The following is a 17,500-nucleotide window of genomic DNA, read 5'->3' on the forward strand; positions in this document are numbered from 1 at the left end:
GATGGAGGGAGGGAGGGGTGGGTAGGTGGAGGTGTGGATGGAAGGAGGGGTGGGTAGGTGGATGGATGGATGGAGGGAGGGGTGGATGGAAGGAGGGGTGGGTAGGTGGATGGATGGAGGGTGGGAGGGGTGGATGGAAGGAGGGGTGGGTAGGTGGATGGATGGAGGGAGGGAGGGGTGGATGGAGGAGGGGGTGGGTAGGTGGATGGATGGAGGGAGGGAGGGGTTGGATGGAAGGAGGGGTGGGTAGGTGGATGGATGGATGGATGGATGGAGGGGTGGATGGAAGGAGGGGTGGGTAGGTGGATGGTTGGATGGATGGAGGGAGGGGTGGATGGAAGGAGGGGTGGGTAGGTGGATGGATGGAGGGGTGGGAGGGGTGGATGGAAGGAGGGGTGGGTTGGTGGATGGATGGAGGGAGGGAGGGGTGGATGGAAGGAGGGGTGGGGTAGGTGGTGGATGGATGGAAGGAGGGGTGGATGGAAGGAGGGGTGGGTAGGTGGATGGAGTGGAGGGAGGGGTGGGGTAGGTGGAGGTGTGGATGGAAGGAGGGGTGGGTAGAGTGGATGGATGGATGGAGGGAGGGGTGGATGGAAGGTGGGGTGGGTAGGTGGATGGATGGAGGGTGGGAGGGGTGGATGGAAGGAGGGGTGGGTAGGTGGATGGATGGAGGGAGGGAGGGGTGGATGGAAGGTGGGGTAGGTAGGTGGTGGATGGATGGAAGGAGGGGTGGATGGAAGGGGGGTGGGTAGGTGGTGGAGGGAGGGAGGGGGTGGGTAGGTGGAGGTGTGGATGGAAGGAGGGGTGGGTAGGTGGATGGGTGGATGGAGGGGGGGTGGATGGAGGAGGGGTGGGTAGGTGGATGGTGGAGGGTGGGAGGGGTGGATGGAAGGAGGGGTGGGTAGGCAGTGGATGGATGGAGGGAGGGAGGGGTGGATGGAAGGAGGGGTGGGGCTAGGTGGATGGATGGAGGGAGGGAGGGTTGGATGGAAGGAGGGGTGGGTAGGTGGATGGATGGATGGATGGAAGGAGGGGTGGATGGAAGGAGGGGGTGGGTAGGTGGTGGATGGTGGATGGATGGAGGGGTGGATGGAAGGAGGGGTGGGTAGGTGGATGGATGGAGGGTGGGAGGGGTGGATGGAAGGAGGGGTGGGTAGGTGGATGGATGGGGGGAGGGGGGTGGATGGAAGGAGGAGGTGGGTAGGTGGATGGAGGGAGGGAGGGAGGTGGGTAGGTGGAGGTGTGGTGGAAGGAGGGGTGGGTAGGTGGATGGATGGATGGGGGGTGGGGTGGATGGAAGGTGGGGTGGGTTGGTGGATGGATGGAGGGAGGGAGGGGTGGATGGAAGGGGGGGTGGGTAGGTGGATGGATGGATGATGTGGATTGGATTAGGAGGGAGGGAGGGAGGGAGGGGTGGATGGAAGGAGGGGTGGGTAGGTGGATGGATGGAGGGGAGGGAGGGGTGGATGGAAGGAGGGGTGGCTAGGTGGATGGATGGATGGGTGGAGGGAGGGGGGGTGGATGGAGGAGGGGTGGGTAGGTGGATGGAGGGTGGGAGGGAGGGGTGGATGGATGGAGGGGTGGGTAGGTGGAGGGGTGGATGGAGGAGGGGTGGGTAGGTGGATGGATGGGGGTGGGAGGGGGGTGGATGGATGGATGAATGGAGGGGGGGGGATGGAAGGAGGGGTGGGTATTTGGGGTGGATGGAGGAGGAGGGAGGGGTGGGTAGGTGGAGGTGTGGATGGAAGGAGGGGTGGGTAGGTGGATGGTGGATGGAGGGAGGTGTGGATGGAGGAGGGGTGGGTAGGTGGATGGATGGAGGGAGGGAGGGGTGGATGGAAGGAGGGGTGGGTAGGTGGATGGATGGATGGATGGATGGATGGAGGGAGGGAGGGAGGGAGGGGTGGATGGAAGGGGGGGTGGGTAGGTGGATGGATGGAGGGGAGGAGGGGGTGGATGGAAGGAGGGGTGGCTAGGTGGATGGATGGATGGATGGATGGAGGGAGGGAGGGGAGGGAGGGGTGGATGGAAGGAGGGGTGGGTAGGTGGGGATGGAGGGAGGGGGAGGGGTGGATGGATGGATGGAAGGAGGGGTGGGTAGGTGGATGGAGGGAGGGGAGGCAGGGGTGGATGGATGGAGGGGTGGGTAGGTGGGAGGGTGGATGGAAGGAGGGGGTGGGTAGGTGGATGGATGGAGGGAGGGAGGGGGGGTGGATGGATGGATGAATGGAGGAGGGTGGGTAGGTGGATGGATGGAGGGGGGGAGGGGTGGATGGAAAGGGGGGGTGGGTAGGTGGATGGATGGAGGAGGGAGGGTGGATGCTGGAGGGGGGGTGGGTAGGTGGATGGAGGGAGGGGGGTGGGGGTGGATGGGAAGGAGGGGTGGGTAGGTGAATGGATGGAGGGAGGGAGGGGTGGATGGAAGGAGGGGTGGGTAGGTGGATGGATGGATGGATGGAATGGAGGGAGGGGAGGTGGATGGAGGGGGGTGTGGGTAGGTGGATGGATGGAGGGAGGGAGGGGTGGATGGAAGGAGGGGTGGGTAGGTGGGATGGATGGAGGGAGGGAGGAGGTGGATGGAAGGAGGGGTGGGTAGGTGGATAGATGGATGGATGGATGGATGGATGGATGGTGGGGGAGGGGGGGTGGGATGGTGGGGGTGGGTGGATTGAGGGGGAGGGGTGGATGGGAGAAAGGGTGGAGGGGTGGGTAGATGAATGGAGGGAGAGGTGGGTAGGTGGATGGATGGATGGAGGGGGAGGGTGGATGGGATGGGATGGAGGGGAGGGTGGGGATGGAGGGAGGGGTGGATGGGAGTAGAAAGGGTGGAGGGGGTGGGTGGATGGTTGGAGGGAGAGGTGGGTGTGTTGGATGGAAGGGGTGAAGGGGGTGGATGGAAGGGTGGAGGGGTGGATGGAAGGGTGGAGGGGGTGGATGGGAGGGAGGGAGGGAGGGTGGATGGATGGATAGAAGGGTGGATGGGAGGGTGGATGGATGGATAGAAGGGTGGATGGGAGGAAGGGAGGGTGGAAGGGTGGATGGGAGGAAGGGAGGGTGGAAGGGTGGATGGATGGAGGGGTGGGGTGGGTGGGTGGAGGGAAGAGTGGGTGGGCGGACGGGTGGATAAACGGATGGACGGGGAGAGGCAAAGGGGAACAAGAAACAGAGAAGAAGCAAAGGAGAAGAGAAGAGGCAGAAGAGAACAAGGTCTCTAGCAAATGAACCTTTATCGAAAAGATGGGGAAGTTGGTAAAGTATGTGTATGTGTGTGTGTGTGTGGGGGGGGGGCTTAGATCATTACCCCCCCCCCCCAAGAAATTTCCAATGGCGCCCTGCTTCCACTACTTTATTTTCGGCAAATATAAAGGTAAGTCTTTTTACGTCATGACATGGAATATAGACGTTTTTTTAACACATCAATTACAACATTTCTCTTGTTTCAAAATACGATGAATCAGTGATCTTCCTAAAATAAGAAAATAAATATAGATAAAGTGGTAGTTTGATGTCATGTTGTCATAGCGACGGCGGTTTGGCTCAAAGATGGAGATGATGATTATGATAATGACGGTAATACTAATTTAAAAAATCGCATTGTATTCAACATGTGACCTGCTTTTTCTTCACTCATCTGCTTGCTTGACATCGATTGGTACAGAGCGTGTGCTGACTTCGTATGTCAAGAATAATGTTCACTGAAGTTGATTCAGGTATGAGAGACAGAGCCAACAGTGACCTAGACCAAGCCTCATTATCTTAAGTTATTCACAAACAGGACTAACTCGATCAGTGTTATTGACAGACTTGAATACCATCAAGATTGTGATATTTGTCATGAAGAGGGTTGGATCCAGCTTCCGGCGACGTCATGGTCTCTATATGTTTAGGCATATAACTTGAGATGGTACATGTTAAGAAGCCTGCAGTACATTCCTATGATGGCAGCATGGGGCATATTATTGCTTGCATTACTCTTCGTCAAAAGAAGAATCTTTTTTGACTTGGAGGTATAAGCATTTATTTATTAAGAAGAGACGATTGTAGCTTGGCGCAAAACACTACTTCGTTTCTCAACTTCTCTACAGCTATTTTACGCTATAATATCAATACCTTCTAAATACCTGAAGTAAATGACTAAAAATAACGAATATTAAAGGATTTCTAACATTTGCTTTTATTTGAACACACCAAAAATGCCTTTCCTCGGGAGTAGATGAAACCGAAACGATCGCTAGAGTTGGTTCTTTTCAATGCTCGGAACAGATGAAGCTTCAAAACGTTCGAGTAGCGTTTCGGAGGTGATAAGGCTAGGCCTCGCATCATGGCAATGTCAGCTATAGAAACCTCAGAGACCATTCGTGGCACCCTAATTATGCTTTACTTTGAGGGATTATCAAGAGCCGAAATATCAAGATTAGGTATTTCGAAGTCAACCGTGTCTCTGTGGATCCAGCGACACCAAGCAACTGCATCAACCAGAGAGACAAGGCCAGTAGTGGGCGCCCAGGATGCGCGATGGAGGGAGATTTAGTAAATATCATTCAGAACTAGAAATCAACGCGCTATATGAAAGACAAATAGAAAGCCTGCACTGTTATGCGTGAAAGTCACGAGCTAATGAAAACCATTTGATAGTCCGTGGAAACCTCCCTCACAGCTGACTGGGTTTGAGAAGGGGGCGTGACCGATAGTTAGTTGCCGCGTCCCCATACCGATAATATTTTCATTATTATCATTTTTAAAACAATCCATAACTATTGCATGGGATGCAAACCCATTTTGTTATGCTGGCAACATCCGGCGGGCCTCGGCATTACGCTGCACGCAGACTGTCGGAAACCGCTGAGTTGACGGATGTCGGGCCTGGCATGTTTACGGGATCTGCCTACGTGGACATCCGGGGTAATGCGTTTCTACCATCTGTGAAGGCCATGGCTTTCTCCGTGCGAGCCATTTTACATCGTCCAGGATAACAGCCCTATCCACACGAGGTTTCGTATAAGCGGGATTTCGGCAACACCCCGAGATTACGCTGTGCCACATCCACCCAGAGTGCCGTGTCTCAGTCCTACTAAGACTGTCCGGGCATCCATGGGCAGAGACCTCCTCCAAGGTCGTACCCACAATCGACACATCGTCGATGCAGAGGGACGCCAGTTATCGGCGGCGAAGTGGCATCCACACCCCGTAGACTTGTCACATTCGCCACGCTGGTGCCGGTGACACGAAACATTAATGGTATTAAAGTATTCGACACCTTTAATATCACCTCTTCAGTTTGTCTGTATGTAAGATATAGGTTACTTCGATCATACATATCTGAGCAGCAGGGGCGTCATTTCAGCTTTTCCTTGGGGTGGGGGCAAGAGTGGCGAGACGAGTAAAACGAACATTTAGAATAATAATCGGATCTACATAGGAGTTATTTAGGAAAACGTTAAAAAAATTAAAAAGGTTAAAAATGTTGGGCCTTGAGTGTGTGTGTGTGTGTGGGGGGGGGGGAGGTGAAGCCAAACCTTGAGAGGGGCAAACAGCTCCCCCCAACTGACGCCCCAGGGAGCAAGGATATCAATAACTGGTCGAGTTCACAGCACTTTTCCCCACCGTATCATATTGTTAAGTCAGAAAGCGTGTATATAATATATATATATATATATATATATATATATATATATATATATATATATATATAAACGAGTGTACACCGAATATTCTCAGTACCACATTAAGACAATTTTACGTAGTCAATCCGCCGTTGCTATGACACCGTGACGTCACGCATTTGAAACAATGACGACCAAAAACAAAACAAAACAAACATCTAGGCCTATAGTCCTTCCGAGATAGGCCTACATTACCCCTATGTACTGATGTTTGGTCTCCCACGCTGGCACCTTCTCCATGTGGCACCAGTAGAAGGTATGGCGGCCAGGGGGAAGCGTGACCTCCTGTCTAACCTGCCATGTTTGGACGCTCGAGGATTCGGTTCCCGGGGTTCGAACCGGCCGGTGAAACGGGAGAAGGACGAGAGCGAATCTGCGAGAGGGAAGAGCATGAGAAGAGAGCAGTTTTTGATTGAGAATAATCAGTGGGTTTGTTATGGGTAGAGCATGAAGAGTTTGGAGGTTCCTGTTCAGTGAAGCCTTTTTATATCAAGTTTCATGGTTCGACGGGTTTCAAACAGCGCGCGCGCGTGTGTGTGTGTGTGTGCGCGCACGCGTCCAGGGCTGTCTGCTTCTCCGTAACGACATTTCTCCCGTTTTCTAAAAATTAGGTGATTAAGAAGACGGATATAAATAATAAACTTGAATCATACACTATCATAAACGGATGAATATTTGGTTATAAGTAAAGTGCGTAGGGTTAGAGTCTGGTGATTATAGGATTCCCTGCTTTACTTTCTTGTTTATTGCACTGCCTAAAACAATATACAATAAATACATTATTGAGTCAATAGTATAACAACAGTCAACATAAAATGCACCCGCATGTCTTTATAGAAATTGTATTTTATGTATAACTTAAAAAAATGCGACATTGAACCTGTAAACTTGATGCGTCTAAAAAGGATAGGACTATTCATAGCGAGTGTGTTGCCGGGCTGAGGGTTTAAATTCCCTCTGTGGGACTTTGGCTCTGCCTTTGGTGATGCCCAGCTAGAGGACCAGTTGAAGTGACATCGGGTGAAATTTCCGCCGCGATGGAGTTCGGTCTGCGACATCATATCAGTTCTTACCAGGATGGTTTCAGCAGTTTTCATGTTTGATTTATTTGAACATATCGCAAACACTTTCCATTTGCATCAAACCATCTGTAGTCATACAAAAAAACAAAAATACATCCATCAGGACTTTACGATCCGTCGATCGTCTTCTGTGTACGTTTAGCAGACAAATTTCTGGCGCGCGCATGCGTGTAAAAATGTGTTTTACAGAGGTTATCCATGTCCTCTAAATGTATGCAGGGATCTTACAAAATGCCAGTAGCACACATCCCACTCTGGTGATCCCGCAATTACTGTAATCTTGGCCGTGACCCGAGTACAATTAGAATCCCACACATGTTGCGCCTGAAAGCGCCCACGGCATTTCGACAGACCATTATCTTCGTCAACATGGCATTTCCGGTTCGTATCCCCGAGACAAGGGTTTCCGAGCACAGTTACCTGTTTCCTCGGCGCATTCCGTGGTAGCCTGGGGTGTCCCCAGTTGGATCCGTGTCTCCCCAGGCGTAGATCAGCCGCACTGTCTCGTTCTGTAAGGATAAATGTTAACGGAGAGACGGTTGTACTTACTGGGTTGGCGAATCACCTGTCGGTTAATGCAGGAACAATACGTTCGAATTTAGAAAAAAATAGGAAGGTCTCCATTCGTCAGTCAGGGTGGGCGCTGAATTGTTTATTAGTTATGCTCTGAAGGAACAATACATTAGAAATTTAAAAAGAAGGTAAATATATCTGTGAATTATCCGCTGACTATTCATGGGAGAAACAATACTTTATGGATAAGAAAACAAGACGATGAAGACACTAACCGTGAGAACGAAGTCCTGACCGTCACACGTGTTAATGGCGCGCGCCACCACTAGTACAGTGTGGGTGGCGTTTTCACGGGCGTGGAGTGGGCGCCAGTCCCCCTTCTGGTCCAGGGGGGGTGTCGTCTCGCCCACACCATGGCGGTCTTGCAGGAAGAGACGCCCATCTGCCACCCACGCCGTCACAATGTCCGCCCCTGCCATCCGCCCATTGCTGGAGAATCCGAAGCCGATCCAGCCGAGGGTGCGGGCGTGGATCTCCCACACTACTTCCTGCGGGAGAGAAAGGATGCCTCTTCTCGCCTCTTCTTCTGCCTGAGCTTATCTTTTCTCTTGAAGAAACTGGTGCTAGTTGGCACAGCCTCACAGAAAGACATTTGTATGGATTTTCGTTTAGCGGCAGGCCTATATATGGGTCTGTTTGCCTAAAGACCTTTGTATTAGTATTTTTATGTCTGAAGAATTTTGGATGGGTTTTTGCGCCTAAACCTTTTGCATGTTTTTTTTTTTTGTATGCCTGAAAGCGTTTGCATGTGTTTTGTATGCTATTGTAAGTGAGAAAGAGAAAGAAATAGAAAAAGGGAGAAAGGTAGGGGGATGGATAGAGAGAGAGAGATAGACAGACAGACAGTCAGAGAGAGAGAGAGAGAGAGAGAGAGAGAGAGAGAGAGAGAGAGAGAGAGAGAGAGAGAGAGAGAGAGAGAGAGAGACAAATAGTCAGAGAGAGAGAGAGAGACAGACAGACAGACAAACAGTCAGAGAGAGAGAGAGAGAGAAACATACAGACAGTCAGAGAGAGAGAGAGAGAGAGAGAGAGAGAGACAGGCAGACAGACAAATAGTCAGAGAGAGAGAGAGAGAGAGACTGCCCTTCAAATCTGACTGACACCTCTATAATTATTTCACACAGTGATTTCCTAACAACAGCCCTTGAACTGTCGAGACGGAACAGAACAAGATGCAGGCAATCTCGTGTTAGGATTTCCTTGATTTCTAACTTTTTTCTTCTTCCATTTCTTAGATTATTTCATATTCACCTTGATTTTCAGATGATTTTGTTGTGCAGAAAATAAGAGGGAGAGAGAAAGAGAGAGAGAGAGAAAGAGAGAGAGAGAGAAAGAGAGAAAGAGAGAGAGAAAGAGAGAGAGAAAGAGAGAAAGAGAGAGAGAGAGAGAGAGAGAGAGAGAGAGAGAGAGAGAGAGAGAGAGAGAGAGAGAGAGAGAGAGAGAGAGAGAGAGAGAGAGAGAGAGAGAGAGAGAGAGAGAGAGAGAGAGAGAGAGAGAGAGAGAGAGAGAGAGAGAGAGAGAGGGAGAGAGAAAGAGAGATAGAGAGAGAGAGGGAGAGAGAGAGAGAGAGAGAGAGAGAGAGGGGGGAGAGAAATAGAAAAAAAAAACAAAAACACAACGCAACATACTGTAGGAATCTAGAACAAAGAGGAAACACTTCCTCCACCTAATCTATTAATCAGTTCGTTTATCTATCTATTTATCTATTTCATTTCAGTTTTTATTCCACACATGTGTTTGTAGGCGTGCATTTCCTCCATTTTTTGTACGAATATCGTCACTGGAGTCTGTTTCTACGTCTGTAAATCCTGGCTATTGTTCTCTGATATAACGTGCCAAGAATTGAATGGCTGTGGCCTTGTAGGGTGGGGTGAGGGTAGGGTCGGGGTTGGAGGTGGGGTGTTAGGAGTGGGGGTGAGGAGGAAGAGGAGGAGGAAGGGGGGTTGGAAGAGTGTGAGAAAGTGCGATGAAGAGGAGCAGGAGGAGAAGAAAATGGGCAGGAGGAGAAGAAAAAGGAGGAGGAGGGGGTTGGAAGAAGAAGAAGAGTAGGAGCAGATGGTGGTGGTGGTGATGGTGGTGGAGTGGGAGGATGGGGAGGAGAAGGAGGGAATGGAGAAAAAAGACGAGGAAGAGGAGGAGGAGGAGTAGGAGTAGGAGTAGGAGGAGATGGAGGAGGAAGAGGAGTAGGGGGCCGATAAAAAGGAGAAAGAGGAGGAGGAGGGGGCGGAGGAAAAGGAGAAAGAGGGAGAAGAAGAAGAAGAGAAGGATGAGGAGAAGGAGAAGGATGAGGAGGAAAAGCAGCAGGAAAAGCAGGAGGAGTGTTCAATTCACAACCCTCTTCTCCCAGGGCGACCCAACGACAGCACAGACTCGCGCCGAAAGCAAAGGTTAACACAAGCACGCGCGCGCGCTCACTCTCCGTCACACAATAACAACAAAGACGACAACAACACTAACAGCAACAGGCCCGTTCGCTGCACAGAATAGGAAGTTCCTATTGGCATTCGTGGGTTCATATACTCATTAACTATATCAGTATCTGTTTATCAATCTAGTTTTATTTTTGTTTTATTCTTGTCAATCTTTCTATCTATCTATCTACTAGTATGTGACTTTGTCTGTTTGTCTGTCTGTCAGACTCTCTCTCTCCCTCTCTCTTTCTCTCTCTCTCTCTCTCTCTCTCTCTCTTTCTCTCTCTCTCTCTCTCTCTCTCTCTCTCTCTCTCTCTCTCTCTCTCTCTCTAACTTTCCCTTCCGTCCTTACTCCGTCTCTCCCTGTCCCCCCCCCTCTCTCTCCCCTTCCTCTCTGCCCCACTTCTCGCCTTTCCTACCTATGTTCCTCTCCTTTTCCTCTCCACTTCTCTCTCCCTTTCTCTATCTATTTCCTTCTCTCACTCTCTCTCTCTCTCCCTTATTTTCTCTCTCTCTCTCTCTCTCTCTCTCTCTCTCTCTCTCTCTCTCTCTCTCTCTCTCTCTCTCTCTCTCTCTCTCTCTCTTCACATGCATATATAATCAAGAGTATACAATTCTTGAAATTCGTCTCACACATACCAAAGCTCTGTAACCTAGATTTCTAAAAGAAGTTTGTATTGAACTTCAGGCAGCTGAGTCACAGTGTAAAATGAAGACCGGATTTTTTCTGCATAATACTGCAGTATGAGTCTTGGATACACTCATAATCAAGAGGATTAAGTGCGTTTTGGTAATAATGATGACGATGACGATGACGATGATGATGAGAGTGATAATGATGATTTGTTATTGACCACAAAACTAGTAAAATGATAATACTGGTGATAATTCTTATCATGATAATGATAAAGATAATACTAGTAATAAGGATAATATTGACGATAATACTTATGATGACGATGGTGACGACGATAACGATAATGAAAATAATAACGATAACGAGGAAGATTACAACTGCTCCTAACAATTATGAAACAACACAAAAAAAGAGAAAGAAAAAAAGAAAAAACAATATGGGAATACTAATAACCACTAGAATTCATTTTGCTATTTCCAAGAAGGCGAGAACCAGGGTCAGACTCCCTATGTTGGTGCCTCGACCTACTCTAGTGCTTTTTCACATTATCATTATCATTTTCACGACAATCAGGTGATTTTAAGTAGGTTGCAAAATCTCTTGCATGAGTTGCAGGTTGCAGACTGCTGTCCCACTGGTTAGTGTGTGAAATGTATGCAATATTAATGTACTTTCCGATGAAAAAATATATCGTATTCTTAGGATATCAAATTGTTACATTACATTGTAAATAAGCTATAAAATGAAAAAAAAAGAAAATTGTATGCTTTGGACATGCGGTCATGCAAAGACATTATAAATTGTGTCCTTCAGACAAATTTACGTATATATACATTATAAAAAATCGTATTCCTTGGACAAAAAAGGAAAACAAAAATATATGTTCATATATCTACTTTATAAAAAATAAGATGCAATACGTATATGTATATATATATATATATATATATATATATATATATATATATATATATATATATATATATATATATATATATATATATATATATATATATATATATATATATGTGCATGTATGTGTGTGTGTGTGTGTGTGTGTGTGTGTGTGTGTGTGTGTGTGTGTGTGTGTGTGTGTGTGTGTGTGTAGCTATATCTATCTATCTGTTTATCTGTCTATCTGTCTATATGTATATACATACATGTACATACATACATACATATATATGTGTGTGTATATATATATATATATATATATATATATATATATATATATATATATATATATATATATATATATATATATATAATACACACACATATATATATGTATGTATGCATGCATGTATGTACATGCATTCATCATAAATACATTTTAAAAAGAAAAAATATAGTATATACAGAAACACAAAATTATGGACATGTACACATCATAAATCAAACAAACAAACAGACATAAACACGAACAGATTCCCGCCCTAACCTGACTCCCGGGCGTCCAGAACACGGTGAAAACGCCCTCCGGATCCAACACCGAGACGTGCGTGTGGGCGGGATGGGCGTGGGCCTCCAGAGACGACAGAGCAACGTGCAGGTCGGGGCTGGCGGCTGCGTCCCTTGCCCCCGCGGCGCCGAAGAGCAAGGGAAGGGCGAGGCACCACATCTTTCCTGGCTGGGCGGCGTCGGGCAACTGGGGGCTGGAGGCGAAGCGGGGGATCTTCAGCTTGGTTTGCGGGGCTGCGAGCAGGGGGATTTGGGCTCGGGTTGAGGGGAATAGGGGGATTTGGGCTCGGGTTGAAGGGAATAGGGGGATTTGGGCTCGGGTTGAGGGGAATAGGGGGATTTAGGCTCGGGTTGAAGGGAATAGGGGGATTTAGGCTCGGGTTGAAGGGAATAGGGGGATTTTAGCTTGGGTTGAGGGGAATAGGGGGATTTTGGCTCGGGTTGAGGGGAATAGGGGGATTTTAGCTTGGGTTGAGGGGAATAGGGGGATTTTGGCTCGGGTTGAGGGGAATAGGGGGATTTTGGCTCGGGTTGAAGGGAATAGGGGGATTTTGGCTCGGGTTGAAGGGAATAGGGGGATTTTGGCTCGGGTTGAAGGGAATAGGGGGATTTTGGCTCGGGTTGAGGGAATAGGGGGATTTTGGCTCAGGGTTGAGGGGAATAGGGGGATTTTGGCTCAGGGTTGAGGGGAATAGGGGGATTTTGGCTCGGGTTGAGGGGAATAGGGGATTTTGGCTCGGGTTGAGGGGAATAGGGGGATTTGGCTCGGGTTGAGGGGAATAGGGGGATTTTGGCTCGGGTTGAGGGGAATAGGGGATTTTGGCTCGGGTTGAGGGGAATAGGGGGATTTTGGCTCGGGTTGAGGGGAATAGGGGGATTTGGGCTCGGGTTGAGGGGAATAGGGGGATTTGGGCTCGGGTTGAGGGGAATAGGGGGATTTTGGCTCGGGTTGAGGGGAATAGGGGGATTTTGGCTCGGGTTGAGGGGAATAGGGGGATTTGGGCTCGGGTTGAGGGGAATAGGGGGATTTTGGCTCGGGTTGAGGGGAATAGGGGGATTTGGGCTCGGGTTGAGGGGAATAGGGGGATTTTGGCTCGGGTTGAAGGGAATAGGGGGATTTTGGCTCGGGTTGAGGGGAATAGGGGGATTTTGGCTCGGGTTGAGGGGAATAGGGGGATTTTGGCTCGGGTTGAGGGGAATAGGGGGATTTTGGCTCGGGTTGAAGGGAATAGGGGGATTTTGGCTCGGGTTGAGGGGAATAGGGGGATTTGGGCTCGGGTTGAGGGGAATAGGGGGATTTTGGCTCGGGTTGAGGGGAATAGGGGGATTTTGGCTTTGGTTGAGGGGAATAGGGGGATTTGGGCTCGGGTTGAAGGGAATAGGGGGATTTGGGCTCGGGTTGAAGGGAATAGGGGGATTTTGGCTCGGGTTGAAGGGAATAGGGGGATTTTAGCTTGGGTTGAGGGGAATAGGGGGATTTTGGCTCGGGTTGAAGGGAATAGGGGGATTTTGGCTCGGGTTGAAGGGAATAGGGGGATTTTGGCTCGGGTTGAAGGGAATAGGGGGATTTTGGCTCGGGTTGAGGGGAATAGGGGGATTTTGGCTCGGTTTGAGGGGAATAGGGGGATTTTGGCTCGGGTTGAGGGGAATAGGGGGATTTTGGCTCGGGTTGAGGGGAATAGGGGGATTTTGGCTTGGGTTGAGGGGAATAGGGGGATTTTGGCTTGGGTTGAGGGGAATAGGGGGATTTTAGCTTGGGTTGAGGGGAATAGGGGGATTTTGGCTCGGGTTGAGGGGAATAGGGGGATTTTGGCTCGGGTTGAGGGGAATAGGGGGATTTTGGCTTGGGTTGAGGGGAATAGGGGGATTTGGGCTCGGGTTGGGGGGAATAGGGGGATTTTGGCTTGGGTTGAGGGGAATAGGGGGATTTTGGCTTTGGTTGAGGGGAATAGGGGGATTTTGGCTCGGGTTGAGGGGAATAGGGGGATTTTGGCTTGGGTTGAGGGGAATAGGGGGATTTTGGCTTGGGTTGAGGGGAATAGGGGGATTTTGGCTTTGGTTGAGGGGAATAGAGGGATTTTGGCTCGGGTTGAGGGGAATAGGGGGATTTTGGCTTTGGTTGAGGGGAATAGGGGGATTTTGGCTCGGGTTGAGGGGAATAGGGGGATTTTGGCTTTGGTTGAGGGGAATAGAGGGATTTTGGCTCGGGTTGAGGGGAATAGGGGGATTTTGGCTTTGGTTGAGGGGAATAGGGGGATTTTGGCTCGGGTTGAGGGGAATAGGGGGATTTTGGCTCGGGTTGAGGGGAATAGGGGGATTTGGGCTTGGGTTGAGGGGAATAGGGGGATTTTGGCTCGGGTTGAAAGGGATAGGGGGATTTGGGCTTGGGTTGAGGGGAATAGGGGGATTTTGGCTCGGGTTGAGGGGAATAGGGGGATTTTGGCTTTGGTTGAGGGGAATAGGGGGATTTGGGCTCGGGTTGAAGGGAATAGGGGGATTTTGGCTCGGGTTGAGGGGAATAGGGGGATTTTGGCTCGGGTTGAAGGGAAAAGGGGGATTTTGGCTCGGGTTGAGGGGAATAGGGGGATTTTGGCTTGGGTTGAGGGGAATAGGGGGATTTTGGCTTGGGTTGAGGGGAATAGGGGGATTTTGGCTCGGGTTGAGGGGAATAGGGGGATTTTGGCTTGGGTTGAGGGGAATAGGGGGATTTTGGCTTGGGTTGAGGGGAATAGGGGGATTTTGGCTTTGGTTGAGGGGAATAGGGGGATTTGGGCTCGGGTTGAGGGGAATAGGGGGATTTTGGCTTTGGTTGAGGGGAATAGGGGGATTTTGGCTCGGGTTGAAGGGAATAGGGGGATTTTGGCTCGGGTTGAAGGGAATAGGGGGATTTTGGCTCGGGTTGAAGGGAAAAGGGGGATTTTGGCTCGGGTTGAGGGGAATAGGGGGATTTGGGCTCGGGTTGAGGGGAATAGGGGGATTTTGGCTTGGGTTGAAGGGAATAGGGGGATTTTGGCTCGGGTTGAAGGGAAAAGGGGGATTTTGGCTCGGGGTGAGGGGAATAGGGGGATTTTGGCTCGGGTTGAGGGGAATAGGGGGATTTTGGCTCGGGTTGAGGGGAATAGGGGGATTTTGGCTCGGGTTGAAGGGAATAGGGGGATTTTGGCTCGGGTTGAAGGGAAAAGGGGGATTTTGGCTCGGGTTGAGGGGAATAGGGGGATTTTGGCTCGGGTTGAGGGGAATAGGGGGATTTTGGCTCGGGTTGAGGGGAATAGGGGGATTTTGGCTCGGGTTGAGGGGAATAGGGGGATTTTGGCTTTGGTTGAGGGGAATAGGGGGATTTTGGCTTGGGTTGAGGGGAATAGGGGGATTTTGGCTCGGGTTGAAGGGAAAAGGGGGATTTTGGCTTGGGTTGAGGGGAATAGGGGGATTTTGGCTCGGGTTGAAGGGAATAGGGGGATTTTGGCTCGGGTTGAAGGGAAAAGGGGGATTTTGGCTCGGGTTGAGGGGAATAGGGGGATTTTGGCTCGGGTTGAAGGGAATAGGGGGATTTTGGCTCGGGTTGAGGGGAATAGGGGGATTTGGGCTCGGGTTGAGGGGAATAGGGGGATTTTGGCTCGGGTTGAAGGGAATAGGGGGATTTTGGCTCGGGTTGAGGGGAATAGGGGGATTTGGGCTTGGGTTGAGGGGAATAGGGGGATTTTGGCTCGGGTTGAGGGGAATAGGGGGATTTTGGCTTGGGTTGAGGGGAATAGGGGGATTTGGGCTCGGGTTGAAGGGAATAGGGGGATTTTGGCTCGGGTTGAAGGGAAAAGGGGGATTTTGGCTCGGGTTGAGGGGAATAGGGGGATTTTGGCTCGGGTTGAGGGGAATAGGGGGATTTTGGCTCGGGTTGAAGGGAATAGGGGGATTTTGGCTCGGGTTGAGGGGAATAGGGGGATTTGGGCTCGGGTTGAGGGGAATAGGGGGATTTTGGCTCGGGTTGAGGGGAATAGGGGGATTTTGGCTTTGGTTGAGGGGAATAGGGGGATTTGGGCTCGGGTTGAAGGGAATAGGGGGATTTTGGCTCGGGTTGAGGGGAATAGGGGGATTTTGGCTCGGGTTGAAGGGAAAAGGGGGATTTTGGCTCGGGTTGAGGGGAATAGGGGGATTTTGGCTTGGGTTGAGGGAAATAGGGGGATTTGGGCTCGGGTTGAGGGGAATAGGGGGATTTTGGCTTGGATTGAGGGGAATAGGGGGATTTTGGCTCGGGTTGAGGGGAATAGGGGGATTTTGGCTCGGGTTGAGGGGAATAGGGGGATTTTGGCTTGGGTTGAGGGGAATAGGGGGATTTGGGCTCGGGTTGAGGGGAATAGGGGGATTTTGGCTCGGGTTGAAGGGAAAAGGGGGATTTTGGCTTGGGTTGAGGGGAATAGGGGGATTTTGGCTCGGGTTGAAGGGAAAAGGGGGATTTTGGCTCGGGTTGAGGGGAATAGGGGGATTTTGGCTCGGGTTGAGGGGAATAGGGGGATTTTGGGGTGAGGGGAATAGGGGGATTTTGGCTCGGGTTGAAGGGAATAGGGGGATTTTGGCTCGGGTTGAAGGGAAAAGGGGGATTTTGGCTCGGGTTGAGGGGAATAGGGGGATTTTGGCTCGGGTTGAGGGGAATAGGGGGATTTTGGCTCGGGTTGAAGGGAATAGGGGGATTTTGGCTCGGGTTGAGGGGAATAGGGGGATTTGGGCTCGGGTTGAGGGGAATAGGGGGATTTTGGCTCGGGTTGAGGGGAATAGGGGGATTTTGGCTCGGGTTGAGGGGAATAGGGGGATTTGGGCTCGGGTTGAAGGGAATAGGGGGATTTTAGCTTGGGTTGAGGGGAATAGGGGGATTTTGGCTCGGGTTGAAGGGAATAGGGGGATTTTGGCTCGGGTTGAGGGGAATAGGGGGATTTTGGCTCGGGTTGAGGGGAATAGGGGGATTTTGGCTCGGGTTGAAGGGAATAGGGGGATTTTGGCTCGGGTTGAGGGGAATAGGGGGATTTGGGCTCGGGTTGAGGGGAATAGGGGGATTTTGGCTCGGGTTGAGGGGAATAGGGGGATTTTGGCTCGGGTTGAGGGGAATAGGGGGATTTGGGCTCGGGTTGAAGGGAATAGGGGGATTTTAGCTTGGGTTGAGGGGAATAGGGGGATTTTGGCTCGGGTTGAGGGGAATAGGGGGATTTTGGCTCGGGTTGAGGGAAATAGGGGGATTTGGGCTCGGGTTGAGGGGAATAGGGGGATTTTGGCTTGGATTGAGGGGAATAGGGGGATTTTGGCTCGGGTTGAGGGGAATAGGGGGATTTTGGCTCGGGTTGAGGGGAATAGGGGGATTTTGGCTTGGGTTGAGGGGAATAGGGGGATTTTGGCTTGGGTTGAGGGGAATAGGGGGATTTTGGCTCGGGTTGAGGGGAATAGGGGGATTTTGGCTTGGGTTGAGGGGAATAGGGGGATTTTGGCTCGGGTTTGAGGGGAATAGGGGGATTTTGGCTTTGGTTGAGGGGAATAGGGGGATTTGGGCTCGGGTTGAGGGGAATAGGGGGATTTTGGCTTTGGTTGAGGGGAATAGGGGGATTTTGGCTCGGGTTGAGGGGAATAGGGGGATTTTGGCTCGGGTTCAGGGGAATAGGGGGATTTTGGCTCGGGTTGAGGGGAATAGGGGGA

The 17,500-nt window shown here is 50.5% G+C and overlaps 1 protein-coding gene across 1 annotated transcript in view; it reads right to left on the reverse strand.

Annotated features, from left to right (window-relative positions):
* The window catches only part of LOC113806434 (DBH-like monooxygenase protein 1), a 34,664-nt gene that overhangs the window by 13,366 nt on the left and 3,798 nt on the right, over positions 1 to 17,500 (reverse strand). Inside the window, exons 2-5 of the mRNA XM_070135132.1 lie at positions 11,808 to 12,021; positions 7,534 to 7,806; positions 7,166 to 7,254; positions 5,859 to 6,036 (exon numbers count right to left, since the gene is read on the reverse strand). Of these exons, the coding sequence (XP_069991233.1) occupies positions 5,859 to 6,036; positions 7,166 to 7,254; positions 7,534 to 7,806; positions 11,808 to 11,987 (720 nt within the window). The 5' untranslated portion in view covers positions 11,988 to 12,021. The remainder of the gene's footprint in view (positions 1 to 5,858; positions 6,037 to 7,165; positions 7,255 to 7,533; positions 7,807 to 11,807; positions 12,022 to 17,500) is intronic.

Source organism: Penaeus vannamei, chromosome 20 (genome assembly GCF_042767895.1).
Source record: "Penaeus vannamei isolate JL-2024 chromosome 20, ASM4276789v1, whole genome shotgun sequence".
Lineage (NCBI taxonomy): Eukaryota > Metazoa > Arthropoda > Malacostraca > Decapoda > Penaeidae > Penaeus > Penaeus vannamei.